Source organism: Sitophilus oryzae, unplaced genomic scaffold, assembly GCF_002938485.1.
Source record: "Sitophilus oryzae breed Bouriz unplaced genomic scaffold, Soryzae_2.0 scaffold_576_pilon_pilon, whole genome shotgun sequence".
NCBI lineage: Eukaryota > Metazoa > Arthropoda > Insecta > Coleoptera > Curculionidae > Sitophilus > Sitophilus oryzae.
This window is the reverse complement of record NW_022147169.1, coordinates 497,676-521,206: the sequence shown is the minus strand read 5'-3', so window position 1 is coordinate 521,206 and position 23,531 is coordinate 497,676. Positions and strand designations below refer to the sequence as shown.

Genomic DNA, 23,531 nt, shown 5'->3' with positions numbered 1-23,531 from the left:
AAACTATTTAAATCTTTATAAAAGAGTATACCATTAATTAAATATAACACCATTATTTCCGCCCATATACTAAAATTCAGTTTTTTAGTATTTGGAGCAATTATTATTAATCAACGCAAACAGTCAGTTAATGTAGTTTGAATACTGGAATCATATTAATTGATCCTCTTTAACAAATATTTAAACAGTTTTTTTATTTTTAATGAAATAAAGGAATTATATCGACAATATTGAAGTATCTGTACTCTTTAAAAATTTGGTACATCTTTTAAAAATAATCTAAAATGTCAATAGTCCATGGGTATATTGATAAATAAGTTCTAAATTACAAGAAAATGCATTTCTACTGAAACTTAAAGAGATAGGTAAAAAAAAAATGGTATAATATATTTTTGATAGACAATTAAATTGTGCATCTGATTCTCGTAAAATATACAGGGTGTTCTATTTAAATTAAACAAGTTATTGCCGTTTGAAGCTAATAATTATTTAAAATAAATTTTTTAGACACTCTGTATAAGGTAGTATTATTTTTTATTATTGCAACACAATAACTGATCAGTAAATAAACTTCAGTAAATATTTAGTATTAAAAACTTTGATACCCTTGGAGAAATGAAGCCTTAAAATTTTTACTGCAATTTCACAAAAGTGAAAATATTTCAAAAACAGTAGGTTTAAGTATAATAAGCCTTAATCAAATTTACCTTTTATTTTAATCGTAGAAACTAAAAAATGTAATAATATACAGGGTGTTCCATTTAAAAAATACAACTTTGATATTTTTTTTACTTATTTGGGACACTCTGTATCTTGTAAGATTATTTTTAAATTGTACCTCTAATAGTCCTTCATCGAACCCAAAACTTACAATTTGTAAAAATCTAATCGTTTAGCTACAATACTCCGTGTCGTATGTGGACAACAACCCTGTATAACTCTACAGGGTTGTTCACCACATACGACATGGTAGCTAAACGATTAGATTTTTACAAATTGTAAGTTTTGGGTTCGTTGAAAAACTATTAGAGCTACAATTTAAAATTATTTTTACAAGATACAGAGTATCCCAAATAAATAAAAAATATCAAAGTTTTCTTCCAATAAATGGAACACCCAGTATATTATTGCATTTTAGTTTCTACGATTAAATAAAGGTAAATTTGATTAAGGTTTATTACACTTAAACCTTACCGTTTTTGATATTGCAATTTTGAAAACCAGTATAAATTTTAAGGCTTCATTTCTCCGAGGCTATCAAAGTTTTTAATACTAAATATTTACTGAAGTTTATTTATTGATCAGTTATTGTGTTGTTAATTAATTTTAAATATTGTTTTAATTAAATTGTAATATTAATAACTTAACCTCACATTTAATTTACCTTTCTTTTCGGTTAATCCTCTGCCTATTTCGGTTAATTCTATGCGTAGTAATAATAAAATTTTAATTACAACAATATACAATAATTATAACTGATTATAATATTCGTTGTTATAACAAATACCAAATAAAATCCTAGAAACTCAAACAATTTTTCTGTCCACGCGCCAATTTCCAATAAAGTTATGATAGAGACAACACACAACGTCCACACCGATCACGGCTTCTGCAGTTGCGTTAGAGGAAGATGGAAGCAAAATCGTCAGTCGTAGCTTAATTTGGACAAATTTAGGAGATCTGAGTTGCGCGACACGAAAACAAAATGCGATGCCATTCGTCCTAATTTAATCTGCCACTCTCTTTTTATTACCATTCTCTATGTTAGCTGTTTGCGCGCGCAACGTGAAAACACGTACCAACAGAGGCGAATCGGTGCGCGTGTGCCGCTCGTTAGCGCACCAATGTATACCTACCATATGAATTAAAAAAAGAATAAAAATTGACAAATTCAGAATAAGTTGCAAATTATTAAAAATAGGTATATTAATAAGTACTACTTTATATACTATGATAAAAGTTGAAGAATTTTGTAAAATCTATCAGAAAAAATGATAATATATAGGGTGTCCATTTAAAAAAAAATGCGATTTTTTAATTTTTAAGTAGTTGAAATTAATAAATATATTTTGAACACCCTATAGCATCTAACTAAAATATCTTTACATATTTATACTAATATAATCACGATCCTGCTCAAACCACTCAACGTAAGAAGCTCAATTTTGGCATACAGGTTGATTCTAGGGTGTAGAGGTTCGATAAGGAGGGATTTTTCGAAATTCCAGTTCCAAGAGGGTGAACCCCCCCCAAATATAACAATATTTTTATTTAAAAAACGGTCAAGTTTTCGAAAAAACGCTTAAACACGTATATTTTATTTTGTTTTTTTACATATTTTAAGATTTTTTAAAAATGTATACAGGGTGTTTCGAAAAATCTGGTCATTGATTAATCACGATCCTGCTTAAAGCGCTTGAGCTCCTGGTCAGGTGCTGGGAGGAATCCCCTCTAGCACTTGGCTTGGTCTAAGAAGCATCTCACTCATCGTCTTGTCCCTGACTGTAGTGTCGTGGCCAGGGAATTGCACCAAGACATATAACGATACCGGGCGGGGCTACGGACAGCCTCAACCTTGGGGCACCGGGGAGCACCCCATTGTATTTTACCCCTTACTTCTACATGCGGGGCTCTGTAGAAGTGGACCGACTGTCCCCTAGCGACTCATAGGAACACTATGAGATCTGGTAATAATAGTAATAAAAACATCACACCGGTGAAGCTGTGGGGGAAACCCCCTAGCGACACTGGGAACAGTAACAATAGAAAGAAAGTTTCAAGGGGCCAGAAACCCAAAGACAACTACAGGAGAGGTGGCTGACACTTGCGTGACACTGACATCCTCCGCAAGTGGCATACTAAGCTACCACCTCTCAAAAGGGTCGGGGAGCCTACCTCCTACCTCTAAACCCAACAGGCGACACAAGCTACCGTTTCGTCTACCGGCCTGGGTCGTAGCTCCTCGACTGTGAGGGACACGGGTCTCCGTAGGAAGTCCTGGGACTGTATGATGAGTTATAACTCAAGAAAGAGGGACACAATAGATCTCTAAGGTCGCAGAGATTAACCCCCAACCCACTTATTCTAATTCTAATTCTAAAGCGCTTGACGTAAAAAGCTGATTTTTGGAAAACAGATTGACTTTAGGGTGTAGAGGTTCGATAAGAAGGGATTTTTCGAAACTCGAATTCTAAGGGGGTGAAACCACCCCTCAAATATTAAAATATTTTTTATTTAAAAACCGGAGAGTTTTTCGGAAAAACTCTTAAACAACTATATTTTATTTTGTTGTTTTACATATTTTAAGATTTTTTAAAAATTTATACAGGGTGTCTCATAAAATATGACCATTGAGTAATCACGATTCTGTTTAAACTGCTTGACGTTTAAAGCTGATTTTTGGCAAACGGATTGATTGTGGGGTGTAGAGGTTCGATAACGACGGGTTTCTCGAATCTCAAATTCCAAGAGGGTGAAAACGCCCCTCAAATATGACAATATTTGTTATTTAAAAGACGGTTAGTCTTTCGGGAAAACGCTTGGACACGCATAATTTATTTTGTTTTTTACATATTTTGAAATTTTTTAAAAAATCATACAGGGTGTTCCAAAAAGTTGGGTAATTGATTAACTGCCAAAATATAATAATATTGCCATATTGTTTTTTCTCATGCTGACATAAACGTGAGAAAATGTTATCCAGTTTGTATGTTAATGGAAATTCTTGCGTTGCTTTATCATCACCATTACAAATGATTAATTCGACGCGAACGAAGTCGTGGGTACACGCTAGTAACTCTATAAAATTCTCCTACCAAATTTTAGTTGTCCAACTTTAGAAAAAATGGCATTCCTGACAATCTTTTTTATCACACTGAAATTTAACATTTGTTGAAACAAATTGAAATATTACAAAAACTAATAATTTTAGGTATATAACATTATATATATAAAAAAGTTATGGAATTTTACGCAGAATCTAAAAATAAAATAAAAAGTGGCGTATTGCATTATTATTCACCCTGTACTGAATGAAGCCTGCTATACATTTGGTTATAAAAGAAAGATGCTATATCATTGGTTTAAAATGCATGCGTTTTTTATGAAGAGCGAAAACATTTTTATTATTATAGCAATATTTATTTACTTAAATTTTAATAATATTATATTCTTTACAGACTTATCGCAATAAATATACGGTGGATAGATATATTCCTAACAGAGCATACATAAACTCTGAATTTGCTCAGTACAATTATTTGGCTCGTTCTAATGAATGCCTATCCTCCACTCTTATAGAGCAGAGACTACTAAATGAACCTTTTATCAATACAGCGAAATATGCAAATGTCGTTACTAACTACAGAAAACAGTAAGTATAACACTATAGGTTAATATTGGTTAAAATTAAATAAGTGCCGAACGGTGAGTTTTTTGAGGGGTTAATTTTTGTTATTTGTTTGCTTACATTTTCAAAACATCAGACAAATAATACAAACTGACAAACATTACCGTACAAGACAACGGTACACGGTACCCAAGATATACATCCAGATCTCTAGATGTAAACAGAGAAATCTTAGGTTACAAATACAGGGTGGCCCATCGAAAACGTTCCGCAAGGCATAACGGCTAGGGTATTCTTTTTTTCAAAAAATCCAAAAACACGTCAATTTTATTTGTGAGGGGGACAACTTTTGCTCCAAAAATGTTTGCAAAATCTTTAACGCTCTAAGCGGGGATGTCATTCCCCAACTTTTTTCAAATGGGCAGGGGGGTCAAGTGGCGCCGCAATGAAAAAAGCTTTCTATTCTCAGAACTTCAACGCATAAGTCACAGAACAGCTATCAAGCAACTACCGCACCTGATCGTCCAACCTTGTGGCAAGTGAAAAAATGCGTAAACATCTAGAAATAATAAGAAAAAACAGCAAATTGGTCGAAGGAATTTATCCTTATCATTTACTCTGATAAATGTTTAAATAAACTTTTCAAATTTCAATCCTTTATATTTTCTCAATGACTCGACCGATTTTCAAAAACGAAGCCGGAAAGTATAGAGAATAGAAAGCTCTTTTCATTGCGGTACCACTTGACCCCCTTCCCATTTGAAAAAAATTGGGGATGACACCCCCGCTTAGAGGGTTGAAGATTTTGCAATCATTTTTGGGGCAAAAGTTGTCCCCCTCACAAACAAAATTGACGTGTTTTTGAATTTTCTGAAAAAAAAATTCCCTGGCCGTTATGCCTTGCGGAACGTTTTCGATGGGCCAACCTGTATATAAAGCCATACAGGGTTCGGCAAAAGTGCGTCGGGCATCTGCAGCTCCTAGAATAAAGAACTTGGGAATTTTGTACTAGGATGCATTTCAAGAAAATATTTTAACTTCTATATGATGGCTCAAAAAAGGGTGAGTGGATCGGGATGATTTCTTTTAAATAGAACATGATGATTTCTTTTAAATAGAACCCTGAATATTATTGCATTTTTGGCACTGAATGGCTTCCTTTCAGATCACTTTACATAATCTTAAGATACGAGTAAATATACTTCGATAGTTTCAGAGATATTAATAAATAAATAAAACATATATATTTTCAGCCTTTCTTAAAAAAAAATATTAAAAATACAAGAATCTGTGAAATCATTAATATTTTTAAATATTTTAAATACAAAATATGTTAATTTTTTAACTCTCCATGTAATAAAAAATAACATACAGGGTGTTCCATTTAAAAAAAGGAAGAAAAATTATTTTTTATTTTAGAAAGTTTAGCGTAGAATTTTAAACACCCTGTATAATTTGAGATTACGACATATTATAGCAAAGTAAGTATAGACCATACAGTTAAAAATAAAAAGTATAGACTATCTGAAGTAAATACCTGACATAGTTTTGATTTCAGGAGAGTTTTTGTATTTTTAATAATTTGTTTAAGAAAGGCTGAAAAATATATATTTTTTATTTATTTATTAATATCTCGTTGTACAATACACTATCTTAAACTAAGAATATTTTTGTATTTTTTTTTCAAACGTTACAATAGTATTAATTTTTGCGACGTGATATAAAAAAGAAAAAAAGACTAGGCAAAAATTAAAGCACTTTTATGCCTAGCAGAATAGTACGAAAATATATTATTATATTGACATAAAAGTGTCAAATTCAACGAGTGTAACCATAGTTTCTCTATATATAATTACCTACAATGCACTACTTTTAAATCTTTTTATATTATTTGGCAACATTTAAAATTGTTTAAAAAATTATTCCTGCCGTCAGAAAAAAAATTTCCTATTCTATTAATTTGAAATAAAAATGACTTTTTGTGCTTCGTCTGAAATGTCAAACGTACGCCTGGGAGGGCTAATTTTGAGTCTGGGGGGGCTAAGCCCCCCCTCTAATTGCACCTCTGATCCTGATCCACTCACACTTTATTGAGCCACCTTGTAGAACTTAAAATATTTTCCCGAAATACGGTCCTCGTGCATACTTTAGGTTTGCACTTAAACAAAATTTAAAAAAGTTGTTTATTCTAAGAACTACAGATGCCCGACGCACTATTGCCGAACCCTGTATTATATTAATTCAGTAAAAAATAAAGTTCTTAACAGCGTTATGCTTGTTCAGTAAAAAGGCATTAAAAATTAATACGCAGAAAGAAAAATATCGTACTAATCTCTGCGTACTAATTATTACTGGGAACTAACAATAATCATAATTAAAAATTAATATTTTTTGGATTTTACTGCTTGCTACCTACATCCCTGACATATTTATATTATAGATGAAATTAAACATAAGTATGTATCATTTTAAGATTACAACATGCGCTGTTCGAGACTCCTCATTCAAGTAAAAAGAAAAGTCACAAGATTATTCCAGAAAGAGACACATGGCCTGTAGTAGCGAGAAAAAAACCTTTAATAGAAAGACCAGTTACTATTTTAGATATGCCTGATATCAGTACAACAATATGTAAGTAAACTCCTCCTCCCCCTCCATAATACCAAATTACTCTATAAGAGTAATTTGGCATTATGATATCGCATTTATTGTGTCTCTCCATGTTGTTCTGTCTAGTGTTGCACAAGACAAGAATTCTTGTCTTGAAAATCTCAATTTCTTGTCTTGTCTTGAAATTCAAGACAAGAAATTTCCAAAGTCTTGTCTTGCAGATTTCTTGAATGGCAGTCTTGTCTTGCCTTGCAAGACTCTTGAAATTTCTTGTCTTGAAAAGGTTCACGTTCTTTATTACAGTTTTTTTATAATACCATTATACCGATATAATTTTGTGTATAATACCAATTACCAATATACGGTTTGTTGCCTCGACTTTATTTTATTTAATTCTCAACTCTAAAGGTCGATTTATAAATTGAAAACGGTGCGGTTCGACGTTGCGGTTGCGATTATTTCTATTGGCTATTACTAACGTTTCAAGGTCAACGTTCCTGTCGAAGTTAAAAATTGGTTAATTTTTGACGTAAAACGTCAACCGCAACAACAACCGAAAAATTTATAATCAACAAAACATCCTGCGTATAAACACACTTTTTACCGACCGTAACGTCGGGCGTCGAACCGCAACGTTTTCAGTTTATAAATCGACCTTAAATCACTGGCTATGATAGAAAAAAAATGAACACTGGTCAATATTAATGCCGGGTTTATACAACAATTGCATAAGTCAATAGTAATCATAATCACAGTCTTAATTATCGAATGTAATACCACAAGATGTTTCGGGATTACCGAATGATACTTTTACCTGACACGAAATGCGTTACCCGACTAATAATATAATAATTTTTATATCAGTGAAGTTGGGTAACATAATTAAAGGCTAAGTTCATGGTAGATGACAACAGGTTTATAAGAAGTGGATAGTTTAACTTCTCTGATTATGACTATGATTGTGATTACGAGTATGTAAATGTCGTATAAACCCGGCATTACTTGCGCAAAGACCTAATTATCACTTAAAAAAATGTATCATTTCTAACTTTCAAGAAATCTTGAATTCAAGAAATCTTGCAAGACTCTTGAAATTTCTTGCATATTAAAGTCTTGTCTTGTCTTGAAATTCAAAACAAGAAATTTTGAAAGTCTTGTCTTGAATTTCTTGCAAGAGTCTTGGTCTTGCAAGACTTTTTCAATACTCTTGTGCAACACTAGTTCTGTCCTGCGCAGCAGTACTGGCCTCGTGCTGTCTATGACCTATTATCTTCTTCATTTGTTCCACCGCACTGTTCCACGTATTTTTTGACATGAAAAATTTGAATTTGATGTCAATATGACTCTTATTTGTAGAGGGCGCCACATATATATGTTTTAACTGTTTTCAAGAGTAATAACTTTTCGTCCGTACCTGTATAAAAGTACTGAGGGAAAAAATATACATTTCCGTGACATGTCTCTTGGTAGAAATCGCTACGAGCAACCGTTCTCAAGATATTTAAAATGGAAATAGTCAATACATGTCATTATTGACAAAAAATAAACACGTTGAGTAGATAGTTATTTGACTGAAATAATAAATTTGTAAATTGTTTATTTTTTTAAATTAATCATAATTTTTTCTGCGAAAAAATGATACAGGGTGGTCCGAACTGTATTCCGGAAACTTCGGCAGCATATACTGCAGATTGACAATAAGTAAAGTTCGTATAAATGTATGTGCTTAAAATGCTTAGTTTCGGAGATACAGGGTGTAGAAGTTTCATTTTTATTTCGATTTTTTTCAAATAATTTAAGAAGTAACGTCAATATGTGGATGAAAATTGGTGTCTGGGAGTTTTTTGACATGAGAAATTTGATTTTCATGTCAATATGACTCCTACTTGTAGAGGGCGCCACCTACATATGCTTTAACTGGTTTGAAGAGTAATAACTTTTCGTCCGTACCTGTATAAAACTACTGTGTAAGAAAATATACATTTATAATATTTTCTACATAAAAAAGGTGTGTTGGTAAAAAGCGCTACGAGTAATGGTTCTCGAGATATTTGAAATTGAAATTATCAATACCTGTCATCACTGACAAATTAAACATGGTGACATAGATATTAGACTGAAATCTTAAATTTGAAATATTTTTGTGCCAAAAGTTCAACAATAACTGTTTAATCATAATTTTTTTGCCAAAAAAAAATATGAATAATTTAAAAAATAAAAATTTATTATTTCAGTCAGATAACTCTATTCAACGTGTGCTTATTTTTTGTCATTAATGACATGTATTGACTATTTTCATTTTAAATATCTTGAGAACGGTTGCTCGTAGCGATTTCTACCAAGAGACATTTTTTACGTAAAAAGTCATGGAAATGTATATTTTTTTAGTCAGTAGTTTTATACAGGTACGGACGAAAAGTTATTACTCTTCAAAACAGCCAAAACGCATGTAGGTGTGGTGCCCCCTACAAATAGGAGTCATTTTGACATCAAAATCAAATTGCTCGTGTCACAAAACTTCCAGAACCAATTTTCATCCAAATATTGACGTTACTTCAGAAATTATTTAGAAAAAATCGAAATAAAAATGAAAGTTCTACACCCTGTATCTCCGAAACTAAGTAATTGAGGAGATACATTTATACAAACTTTTTTACTTATTTTTATCTGCAGAATATGTTGCCGAAGTTTCCGGAATACAGTTCGGACCACCCTGTATAATAAAACAGTTTCTGTTGAACTTTTGGCACAAAAAAAACATTTCTTTATGATTTCAGTCTAATAACTGTTTAGTCAACATGTTTCAGAGTGTGTTTTAAGAGACCTTTTTTACGCAGAAAACGTCGTAAATTTATATTGATCGTCCTATGTTTTTCGTGTTTTGTCCTGGCCGGTTGAAAGATTACTAAATCATTTTTAATCATATATCTCATTTTTCAAATAGAACAAAGTTGCTCATTAGCATATTTGGAAAAGCATTTTTATGAATAATATGGTACCACACACTTGGTATTTCGAGGTCAAATTGTCGTTATGTACTGCATGTTACAATTTCGAATAAACCATATGCGAAAATGTCAAATATTTACATATATGATAAGTAATTCTATTCAGTGTGTCATTTTCTATCGCGGGTGCCATTTAAAAATTAAAAGTTGACCAAGTTGAGAAAGTGACCAAAAACAAGTGACTACGTCAGTTAATCCTAATTTATGTCGTATGATATACTAAAAATACCGTATGATCGAAAAAAAATGGCGTCCAGTTGGCTTGGAAATGACGATCGATGACATTTCTCATATAATTTTACATCTAAAATGACAGCGATCTTCATTTCATAGCCATCCCTGACGCCGTTTTTATTCGATCATACGGTACTAATATACCAAATCTCGTTTTTATAACTTTCTCTTTCCTTCAATACTAAAATTTTACCACTTTTAAAACCCACCCGGTATATAGAGCTATAAGAATAGAATTCCAACTTCGACACTGTCGTTCTGGTATAAATGATCTTTGAAAACATTAGTATTTAATTGCAAGCAGTTGCTTTATTTTGTATAAGAATTTAAGAAAATTTTCTTTTCTTTTTCACAATCAATTATTTCGTGCAGAATCAGTATATGATCAGATATAGTTTTGTCGGCTTCAAAATGAAGATCAGTCAGTGTTTGCGATGCATTTCTTTGTCTTGTTTTGTTCTCATGAGAAAATTCTACGATTCTGCTACCATTTTCTGTGTATTACTACATATTCAATCCAGAACAATCAAAACCACCAAAAGATTGATATATTTTCCCACTAAGTACTGTTAATAAATTAATTTAATTAATGAGGCAAACTTATAATTTTTTTTGATAATAAGGATATCGGGACCCTCTTCAGCTTCTTGGGAATAAATATTTGCCTCGTATAATTTTAGGACATATTTATCAGAGCCATTAATAACAAATAAAGGGTAGCGGTAGTAGAAAAAGTGCGATTTTGAGCGGTCAGTCTAAAATTGCCAATTTTGTTAGCTCTTGACCCAAAACAGTTTGTTTAGAGAAAATTTATAAAAACAATTATTTACAAAAAGTTGATAACATTTGAGTTATAAGTAAAATACCACGAACAAATCAGATTTATAATTTTTTATTCTATTTTTTTAAGATTCTTCCACGAAAATTAATTCGCAAATTCCAGTTTCGAATAGAGCACCTAAAAAAACATATAAAATAGGAGAAATCAAAACTATCCCAAAACTTTGGTGCTAAGAATTTTTTTAGCATAATTTCAATAAACTGTAATAGGATAGGCCTAGGATATAGTAGTGTTTATAATAATTAGTCAGCTATTTTTACCTATATGGTGTGGTATTTGCTGATGTTTTAACGTGGAAATTGATAGTACCGATTAATTATTGATCTGGTTATTCGTTACTATTTGTTTAAGTTACTGTTTTTAAATATTTTAGTCGTTGTCGTGGCGCCCCTCGCATCCGGCGCCCCGGGCCTCTGCCCGGGTCGCCCGGCCCTTCCGCCGGCCCTGCTTACACCGATATAATTTTGTGTATAATACCAATTACCAATATACGGTTTGTTGCCTCGACTTTATTTTATTTAATTCTCAACTCTAAATCACTGGCTATGATAGAAAAAAAAATGAACACTGGTCAATATTAATGCCGGGTTTATACAACAATTCCATAAGTCGTAATCATAATCACAGTCTTAATTATCGAATGTAATACCACAAGATGTTTCGGGATTACCGAATGGTACTTTCACCTGACACGAAATGCGTTACCCGACTCGTAAATACGACTCCGAAGAAGGAGTAGTGTTGCCGGTATCGCATTGACAGTACAAGTACAAAGTACCATGAGTTTATACGAACATTCGTAACAATATTTCACATGGGCGCATATGCTCCGTCCGACGGCTATCTTGAAAGAACACGACGGACGCGGACGGTCCGTCGCGGACGGTCCGCTCCATCTGAAAGCGCTGTGAGTGTCAGGCAAAAGTATTAGGTAATCCCGAAACATCTAGTTGTATTCAAAAGATTATACAACGAAATAAAGTACATATATCCTTCTTATCTTAACTTTCTTTTGCCATTTTGTAATAAAAATTGACGAGATATTTTGTGGAACTGACAGAAATGACTTCTGAATTAATGTTTCAAAAAATGCCAATTACAATATGGCCACCAAGCTATAATCACTTAAATGATTATCACATTAATCACATCCTTCTATATAGGAAAAATATACATAGAGTTGTATAATCATCATAATCACAACGCAATTTTAATGTGCGTTTACAGAACATTTTCATAATCATAATTTTTATATCAGTAAAGTTGGGTAACATAATTAAAGGCTAAGTTCATGGTAGATGACAACAGGTTTATAAGAAGTGGATAGTTTAACTTCTCTGATTATGACTATGATTGTGATTACGAGTATATAAATGTCGTATAAACCCGGCATAACTTGCGCAAAGACCTAATTATCACTTAAAAAAATGTATCATTTCTAACTTTCAAGAAATCTTGAATTCAAGAAATCTTGCAAGACTCTTGAAATTTCTTGCATATTAAAGTCTTGTCTTGTCTCTGAAATTCAAGACAAGAAATTTTGAAAGTCTTGTCTTGAATTTCTTGCGAGAGTCTTGGTCTTGCAAGACTTTTTCAAGACTCTTGTGCAACACTAGTTCTGTCCTGCGCAGCAGTACTGGCCTCGTGCTGTATATGACCTATTATCTTCTTCATTTGTTCCACCGCACCGTTCCACGTATTTTTTGACATGAAAAATTTGAATTTGATGTCAATATGACTCTTATTTGTAGAGGGCGCCACATATATATGTTTTAACTGTTTTCAAGAGTAATAACTTTTCGTCCGTACCTGTATAAAACTACTGAGGGAAAAAATATACATTTCCGTGACTTTCTACGGAAAAAATATCTCTTGGTAGAAATCGCTACGAGCAACCGTTCTCAATATATTTAAAATGGAAATAGTCAATACATGTCATTATTGACAAGAAATAAACACGTTGAGTAGATAGTTATTTGACTGAAATAATCAATTTGTAAATTTTTTATTTTTTTTAAGTTAATCATAATTTTTTCTGCGAAAAAATGATACAGGGTGGTCCGAACTGTATTCCGGAAACTTCGGCAGCGTATTCTGCAGATTGTAATAAGTAAAAAAGTTCGTATAAATGTATGTCTTAAAATGCTTAGTTTCGGAGATACAGGGTGTAGAAGTTTCATTTTTATTTCGATTTTTTTCAAATAATTTAAGAAGTAACGTCAATATGTAGATGAAAATTGGTGTCTGGGAGTTTTTTGACATGAGAAATTTGATTTTCATGTCAATATGAGTCCTACATGTAGAGGGCGCTACCTACATATGCTTTAACTGGTTTGAAGAGTAATAACTTTTCGTCCATACCTATATAAAACTACTGAGTAAAATATATATACATTTACAACATTTTTTACATAAAAAAGTCTCTTGGTAAAAATCGCTACGAGAAATGGTTCTCGAGATATTTGAAATTGAAATTATCAATACCTGTCATCACTGACAAATTAAACATGGTGACATAGATATTAGACTGAAATCTTAAATTTGAAATATTCTTGTGCCAAAAGTTCAACAATAACTGTTTAATCATAATTTTTTTGCCAAAAAAATTATGATTAATTTAAAAAATAAAAATTTATTATTTCAGTCAGATAACTCTATTCAACGTGCTTATTTTTTGTCAATAATGACATGTATTGACTATTTTCATTTTAAATATCTTGAGAACGGTTGCTCGTAGCAATTTCTACCAAGAGACATTTTTTACGTAAAAAGTCATGAAAATGTATATTTTTTTAGTCAGTAGTTTTATACAGGTAGGGACGAAAAGTTATTACTCTTCAAAACAGCCAAAACGCATGTAGGTGGTGCCTACAAATAGGAGTCATTTTGACATCAAAATCAAATTGCTCGTGTCACAAAATTCCCAGACACCAATTTTCATCCAAATATTGACGTTACTTCAGAAATTATTTAGAAAAAATCGAAATAAAAATGAAAGTTCTACACCCTGTATCTCCGAAACTAAGTAATTGAGGACATACATATACATATATACGAACTTTTTTACTTATTTTTATCTACAGAATATGTTGCCGAAGTTTCCGGAATACAGTTCGGACGACCCTGTATAATAAAACAGTTTCTGTTGAACTTTTGGCACAACAAAAACATTTCTTTATGATTTCAGTCTAATAACTGTTTAGTCAACATGTTTCAGAGTGTGTTTTAAGAGACCTTTTTTACGCAGAAAACGTCGTAAATTTATATTTTTTTATTTACTAGTTTTATACACGTACGGACGAAAAGTTATTACCCTTCAAACCAGTTAAAAAATATGTAGGTGGCGCCCCGTGGCGCCCTCTACAAGTAGAAGTTATATTGACTTCAAAATAAAATTTCTCATATCAAAAAACTCTAAGACACCAATTTTCATCCAAGTATTGACTTTACTTCATAATGACATGATTTAGAAAAAATCGAAACAAATATAAAACTTGTACACCCTGTATCTCTGAAACTAAGCATTTTAACCAATTTTTATCTGCAGAATATGCTGACGAAGTTTCCTGAATACAGTTCGGACCACCCTGTATATTATGCTATTATTATGGTGCGTTTAGACTTGAGCACGCACGAGCTGAGCGTGCGCGCACGGCATTCGTTCGCGCTCTCGGCTCTGTTCAAATTAAAAACTTATTTTTCGACGAATGAAGTGATCCATTTGTGCGCGCACAGCAGAGTCACAGCAGAGTTGTGTTGGCGAAAATAATGAACGACCAAGAAATAGTCGAGGCTGCAGTCATTGTTTTGCACAGCTTAATTATTAAAAAGAACAAAAATCGAAAACATCGTCGCTGGTGGCAAACCCAAATTTTTAGAAATCGATATAATTTACTGCAACAACTTAGTGTCTGAGGAGGGAGATTTTATGATCAGTTCAAAAACTTTACAAGAATGACCAGGCCCGACTTTGAATATTTACAAAATTTAATAACACCAAAAATTACGAACAAAAGATATAAATTTTAGAATAGCAATTTCATTAATATCGACATATTCAATATTAATTTTATTTACAAGGTCTTGCCATGCGTTTTTTTTATTTTTTAATAATACAAAGAATGTTTAACATCCCATAATATAGGCAACTTTTCATATTCTTCAATTAATAATAACGAAGATTCATCCCATAATTGATAATTGATGATCCACTCTATAATTTTAATAAAGAAAACGAAAAAAAATCACACACGCACGCTAAACGTAGACAAAACATATTGCCGGTGCAAACTGAGCGTTCGCGCACACATAAAATTCCTTTGAGCACGGACCAAAAATCGACACCAGACGGCTCACGTTCGCGGCTGCTCGCGCACAGACAGATTCAGAGTGAGCGTGCGCGCACGCCGTTTACACCTGAGCAATCGCGGAGGATCAGTGCGTGCGTGCTCAAGTCTAAACGCACCATAATGGCTCACTCTGAATCTGCCTGTGCGCGAGCAGCCGCGAACGTGAGCCGTCTGGTGTCGGTTTTTGGTTCGTGCTCAAAGGGATTTTATGTGTGCGCGAACGCTCAATTTGGACCGGCAATTTGTGTTGTCTGCGTTCGTTCGTGCGTGCGTGTGTATTTTTTTTTTTCGTTCTCTTTATTAAAATTATGGAGTGGATCAATGAATCTTCGTTATTATTAATTGAAAAATTGAAAAGTTGCCTATATTATGGGATGTTAAACAATCTTTCTATTATTAAAAAATCAAAAAAAAAAAAATATAACGCATGGCAAAACCTTGTAAATAAAATTAATATTGAATATGTCGATATTAATGAAATTGCTATTCTAAAATTTGCAACTTTTGTTCGTAATTTTTGGTGTTATTAAATTTTGTAAATATTCAAAGTCGGGCCTGGTTATTCTTGTAAAGTTTTTGAACTGATCATAGCCCTCCTCAGACACTAAGTTGTTGCAGTAAATTATATCGATTTCTAAAAATTTGGGTTTGCCACCAGCGACGATGTTTTCGATTTTTGTTCTTTTTAATAATTAAGCTGTGCAAAACAATGACTGCAGCCTCGACTATTTCTTGGTCGTTCATTATTTTCGCCAACACAACTCTGCTGTGACTCTGCTGTGCGCGCACAAATGGATCACTTCATTCGTCGAAAAATAAGTTTTTAATTTGAACGAAGCCGAGAGCGCGAACGAATGCCGTGCGCGCACGTTCAGCTCGTGCGTGCTCAAGTCTAAACGCACCATTATGTATATTCGCTTGCAGTACTAAAAATAAAGACAACGCCAAATTATTATTTAACATCAACAATTCCTTGACATTTTCGTTTCAGACCATCACGTAATAGACTGGGGTAAACATGGCCGACTGGCTACGATTTTTCACGAAGAAGTACACCTTTGGCCTTCACTGGATAATCAGCCGACCAAAACCGATACTGGCGGTACTATTCTGGAATGCGTAAAATGGAATCGATCGGGCACCAAGTTTGCCGTATCCAGAACCATATCCGGGCTCAGTATCATGGATGGCGAAACTTTAAAAGTAGGTATAAATCGTCAGATATTGGATGATATTTTTGCTTTTTGTTATCTATATATTTTGTTAGGCACAACTATCGATAGTAAATAAAGGCTTTTTTCGGCTAGCCCAAATTATATAATGGAAAATAAATTTCTTGCAGTTTTTAGGTATATAATAAAATTATATAAGAGTTTCTTGCCTTGAACTGCTAATATAGAAATTAATTCCACGCTGTGTTCGACATAATGTGGATCAACCTGATGCTCTCACTACCGGTTTCGGGGCCCTACCCCATTATCAGGTGAGCTTGGGTCGTTTCCGTTACTCCGTTACTATCGATAGTTGTGCCTCGGTGGTACGAAAGTACTACCATTGCACGCAGGCCGCTATCTCGCGATGCGGGACTTAATATCTTACCGCTACTTTACGACAAGTCGTGTTTATATACTCTGCGTTGTGCTCGACATATTGTGGAAACGACCCAAGCTCACCTGATGATGGGGTAGGGCCCCGAAACCGGTAGTGAGAGCAGGTTGATCCACATTATGTCGAACACAGCGTGGAATTAATTTCTATATTAGCAGTTCAAGGCAAGAAACTCTTATATAATCTTATTATATACCAAAAACTGCAAGAAATTTATTTTCCATTATATTAACACATCACACACACGACAGACATTTTTCTCGTGGCTGAAATGCCGGCAAACAACGCGAAAGAGGCATAGAATTTTGACAGAAGAAAATCATCGCATACAAAATCATCGACATGCATAATGTCGTGTTGTGAATGTCATGTTTATTGTTAATTAATTTATAAAGCAATGCAAAAGGGCAGGCAAAAAAATCGTTATTGAAATAATAAAAAAATATATTTATAATATAATCGTATATTATATGATTTATATATACTTAAATGGATGAGGCGGCCAGCGTTCCCTGAATAAAGCGCTAGAGTAATATCGCGCTTTTGATAACTGTCTGCAGCTGATTGAGCCACGATCTTTTTGTCTGCCCTTTTGCATACGGCTTTTAAAATAAATAAATATGACATTTCACCAATCGGCATGCAAATATGCCATAATTTTTTTCATTCTTCAAATTTCATTTTTTAATAATTTTTAAAATTTCATGCCTCTTTCGCGTTGTCTGTTGGCATTTTAGCGACTAGAAAAATGTCTGCCAACAATTTTCCACGTTTTTAATAATAAATAAAAGCAATTTTCGCAATTATGTATCTTATAATATTTTTAGTGTCAAAATTTCACCCTTTCGATTGGCCGCCCCCGCTTTAAGCCCCGGGATCGCGCTGGCAGACATGACTATTTCATAATGGCTACACAAAAGGATACTTCACACAAAAAATTAGCCATTTAACGATGATAAGGTTTTTTATGTAACCAGCTCTTGGACTATTAGAACGTTTTTAATGACAATAAGAATACTAAATAAAGCAAAAATAAGTGTAATGAATACCAATGTTCACCACAGAGCCTCGTTGCTATCCGTCTCCTGTCGATTTTTCAACGGCCGATCAAAGAAAGCTCGAAAGTCTGGACGTGTTTTTGGTAGGCTCGCCCGACTGCGAGATATTAGCTCTGATTTATAAATTTCGACTATTTAATTTGAAAAAAGAATATATATACTATATAGATAGAATATACTATATAGATAGAATATACTATATAGATAGAATATACTATATAGATAGAATATACTATATAGATAGAATATACTATATAGATAGAATTTACAAATTTTGCGTCACTGATAATTTTTACCCTACCGAAATCCAACATTTCTTTAAACAAATTGAATTATTACAACATCTATTAATTTTAGATATATAATATCAAAAAAATGCAAAAAAAGTTACCGAATTGTACGTATGTATAACCCAATAATAAAATAAAAAATAGGATATTCCCATTAGAAAATATGTTATATCCGCACCACTTATGCTTCTTAAGCTTACCAATAACTTTTCTATTTAATATTTTGTTCTAAAACGTTAAAAAACGTATTATGTAAAAAGATAAAGGAAGATAATCGTGTAAGGGATAAAGGGGAAAACAGCCAAAAGAGGGAAAACCGACGATGAATACCATGTTAAAGATCGAATACCATATTAAAGATACAAAAATTTATTACTGTATGCGTTATTATTTCTCGTTTCTCGTCACGTTATTATTTCTCTGGCCATCGTTTGTTATATTCAATTGCAATTTAATATGTGTTTGGCTTCCTTTCACTCGGCTTGTCTCGTGACAGGTTTGCGTAAAAAATGGATAGAAAATGTCTCGCTCTCGTCTCGCTCTTGTCTCGCTCTTGTCTTGCTCTCGTCTCGCGCTCGGCTCGTCAGATCTCGACGCACCATAGACTGCCGGAGTGCTGACGTCACGAATGTCAAATTGCTTTCCAAACAAGGTTTAGTTCTTTTATATTTCTATTGAGCTCTTCCAAATGACGTCACAAGTTAGTATAAACTGTAAAAAAAACGGGTGATTGCCGATAACCGCCGACTTGTGTCTGGTATTTTCAATACGCCTATGATGGTTGCGCATGTTGCAAAATCTGTGAATTTTTTATTTGAAATTATGTAGGTTGGACTAATAGTAATAATAACTTAGTAATAATATTTAATAATAATTAGATAAAAATATTTATGTATATACCACGTGCCCCAGACAGAAGAGCCTTAGCACTAGTGTACCTAGACCGCTTAAAACAAAAGGCAGCCACCATGGGAGCAAAAATAAGACGATATCACGAATCTAACAAACGTAAAGAGCACTTGAGATTGTTTGAAAAACACCAGAAAAAGTTCTATAGGAGACTCAATGAAGAAACAAAAATTTCAAATAATGGACTGCCAGCAAAAGAAGACATGTACAGATTCTGGAACAGTATGTGGGGATAATGTGTGAACCATTCCGACGAATACTGGTTAGCAGAGGAGGAAGATAGAAACCAGGAACTGGAACAGATGGTTGATATAAAGATAGGGAAAGAAGATGTTCAAAAAGCTATAGCAACAACGCAAAACTGGAAAACACCTGGGATAGATAAATTACATAACTTTTGGCTAAAACATTTCTCGGCATTGCACGGCCATTTAGCAGCACATTTTCAACGTTTAATCGGCCATCCGGAACAGCTTCCTAAAGAGATATGTATGGGACAGACTATTATGATCCCAAAATCAGAAAACACTCAAGACCCAAAATAATACAGACCTATTACTTGCCTGTCCAAACTATATAAACTCCTCACAAAGAGATTATGTAACAAAATAACAATGCATCTGGATACCAATAACATAATAGCTATCGAACAGAATGGATGCCGTCGAAGATCAAAAGGCTGTCAAGAACTTCTGGTGATAGACAATGTAGTAGGACGGCAGGTCCAAGATAAACAGAGGCATAGATCAGCTGCCTGAATCGACTATAATAAAGCGTATGACTTTGTTCCTTATTCTTGGCTTAAAAAGGTTTTGGAAATTTATAAGATTAATCCAAAAATTACAGAGTTTCTCAGTCATGCTATGACACTATGGAATACAAAACTAATTGTCGCTGGACTGAAACAAACATACGAAACGAGAACCATAAAGATCAACCGAGGTATATTCCAGGGCGACAGCCTGAGTCCGGTCTGGTTTTGTTTGGCCTTAAACCCCTTGAATAAGATACTTTTAAACAGCAACCTAGGCTACAAGATCACCAAGCGAAACAAAGTAGTACTAAATCATCTCATGTACATGGACGATCTTAAGGTATATGCAAATAACCCAGAGCAGCTTCAAAGTCTGTTGGAATTGGTATCCCGTTTCAGCAAATCAATCCATATGGAATTTGGCTTATCTAAATGTGCTACTGTACACTACAAAAAAGGTAAGCTGATAAGTCACGACAAATTTACACTAATGAATGGTACAAAGATAGAGACATTAAAAACATCTGCATACAAATATCTTGGAATGTTACAAAGGGGGCAGATCAAGGATAAGGAAATGAAGACCAGAATGAAAAATACGTACCTAAAGAGAGTGAAAACAGTTTGTAAAACATATTTACCGGGCAGACAGAAGATTGCAGCAGTCAATAGATGGACAATTCTTGTCTTGGCGCACACATACGGAGTCTTGAGATGGTCCAAAACAGAGCTGCAGGAAATAGACAGAGCTACTAGGAGAACACTATCACAGTTCAGATTGGACCATCAGTCGTCTTCAGAAATCAGGTTGTATCTCCCCAGGATCCATGGAAGGAGAGGACTTGAAAGACCATACAACAGGCAAAATAACAAACTAGCAACCTATTTTATGCAAAGGGATACTTACCTTCATCGAGCAATATGCGAGATTGACCGAGGCTACTTTTCCTTGAACCTGGCTTCCCATATCCCAACGGAAGTTCCATCGGTTCAGGAACAGCTGAGGGAACTTCGAGGAAAGGCTCTGCATGGAAGGTATGCCAACGAAAGCCAGGCAGAAGGAATTGATAGAAGTGGATCTATACAATTCCTTAGAAACATTAACTTCATGGGAGAAACCGAGCTCAAGTCGTTAGCACTAGAGCGTATAGGAGGCATATTTTAAAACAAAACATACCAACTGACAAATGTAGAGTATGTCATAAGAGTAGCGAATCCATCCAACACATCAGCTCTGGATGTGAGAGTCTTGCGTCAGTCCACTACACGGAAAGACACGACAACATAGTAAAGATAGACCTGGAAATGCTAAAGTACCTAAAAATCAAGAACCCTGAAAAGAAATATTATGAATACAGGCTACAAGAATTAGAGGAAAACGAACATCATAAAGTGTAATGGAATACGCAAATACACACAGACAGATCAGTAGTTCATAATAAGCCGGACATTGTTTGGATAGATAAAAACGAAAAGAAAGCCCACTTAATCGACGTAACTGTACCCCTAGATCACAACGTAGTCAAAACTGCAAGGGAAAAAATTTCGAAGTATCAAGACTTGGCTTTCGATATAAGGCATCATTTCAAGCAATGGTCTGGTTCACATTGATTTTGAGAAGAACTTAAAGGAGCTGAAGCTACCAGAAAATATCATAAACCAATGTATTAAAGCAGCAATTTTGGGTACTAGGCCAGTAAACGTAGCCTTATTATTATATGTAAAGGTGGAAAAAATTAGTAACCAACCAATCTCAACGGGAATATGTAGATAATGATCTCCTATTTAACTCCTCAAAAGTCCCATTCGGTCCCAGTGGGGGAAGTTTGAAAAAAATGGCCGCCATCTTGGATTTTTTTGTTTTTTTCAAATATCTCCGTTTGCATAACTTTTTTCGAAAAAACTAAAGATATATTTTTTGTAGGGAAAAATATATCTTTATATAAGTTTTAAATTTAGAATATTTTACCTTCAATCATTTTTTTTCTAAAATAAATAGCGAAATGGAGATAGAGTAATTTTTTACTATACGGTTTATACATTTTCCAGTTTTTTTAACCAATCCGCTATAATTTTTGCGTTAACAGTATAGTGTTAAAATAAATAAACCAAATATAAATTTAAGCATTCAAACACTTAAAAATAACTTTTAAATATTATTTATTATATAAAATTATTGTTAAAAAAATTATTATTAAATTAAAGTTATTAAATAAAATCCATCCTGAGCATCATTTTAGCCTCAACTATAAAACAAAAGTTTGTGCAACTGATTCCGTAGCACTGACCACACTTTGAAAAACATGCAAAACCCAGTTTTCTATAAGAGCAATTTTTAGAACATTGACTCTCTTTCCAATTGCAATAAAATAATTTTAGCAGGTCAGGAGGCGCCACATCTGCTGTTGATTGAATAGGTGTCAGATTGCCATTCTGATCTTTCTTCCATCCATATTGTAAAGGATCTAACTTGTTACCAATTCATTCTTGAATCTAAAAAATACCTATAATAGATATATCTTTACAGTCACCTGAAAGTATATCCTAAGTAAATGGAGTTTTGCAGAGTTCTCAGTTGGAGGCAAATTAGCTAAATTAAAGGTGGTCTTAAGAAATTTTCAGATGGTTCATATGCGTAATATAGCTTGGGCAGTGATATAGCTTTAAAATATAATTTAATCTTGACTGAAAAAAAAGTGCCTGTCGGTACTGAAAAAAGATGATCTTTGTCAATACCTCGACATATTTTTAGAAAAAAAATCCTAAATGACATTTCACCAATCGGCATGCAAATATGCCATAATTTTTTTCATTCTTCAAATTTCATTTTTTAATAATTTTTAAAATTTCATGCCTCTTACGCGTTGTCTGTCGGCATTTTAGCGACTAGAAAAATGTCTGCCAACAATTTTCCACGTTTTTAATAATAAATAAAAACAATTTTCGCAATTATAACTCACGTATCTTATAATATTTTTAGTGTCAAAATTTCACCCTTTCGATTGGCCGCCTCCGCTTTAAGCCCCGGGATGGCGCTGGCAGACATGACTATTTCATAATGGCTACACAAAAGGATACTTCACACAAAAAATTCGCCATGTAACGATGATAAGGTTTTTTATGTAGCCAGCTCTTAGACTATTAGAACGTTTTTAATGGCAATAAGAATACTAAATAAAGCAAAAATAAGTGTAATGAATACCAATGTTCACCACAGAGCCTCGTTGCTATCCGTCCCCTGTCGATTTTTCAACGGCCGATCAAAGAAAGCTCGAAAGTCTGGACGTGTTTTTGGTAAGCTCGCCCGACTGCGAGATATTAGGTCTGATTTATAAATTTCGACTATTTAAAATTAAGTAATCTCAAATTTTTAAATCTTACACCGTATGAAAATTATAATAAATGGAAATATTATTAAGACTTAACACTCTGTAGCTAGGAAACAAAGCAGAATCGGACCTATGTTGATATGAAAAATAAATCTTATTTTTACGTGAGAAATTTTCCCATGAGAGATAGCAC

General features: G+C 33.6%; 1 protein-coding gene across 2 annotated transcripts in view; it reads left to right on the top strand.

The window, feature by feature from the left end:
- The window catches only part of LOC115887484 (protein cortex-like), a 58,555-nt gene that overhangs the window by 1,355 nt on the left and 33,669 nt on the right, over positions 1-23,531 (top strand). For both annotated transcript variants that reach the window (XR_004051091.1, XM_030906936.1), the window contains exons 2-4: positions 4,179-4,372; positions 6,822-6,979; positions 16,382-16,593. Coding sequence is in view for 1 of the 2 variants with exons in the window: in XM_030906936.1 (XP_030762796.1) it covers positions 4,179-4,372; positions 6,822-6,979; positions 16,382-16,593 (564 nt within the window). In the remaining variant the exon portion in view is untranslated. The remainder of the gene's footprint in view (positions 1-4,178; positions 4,373-6,821; positions 6,980-16,381; positions 16,594-23,531) is intronic.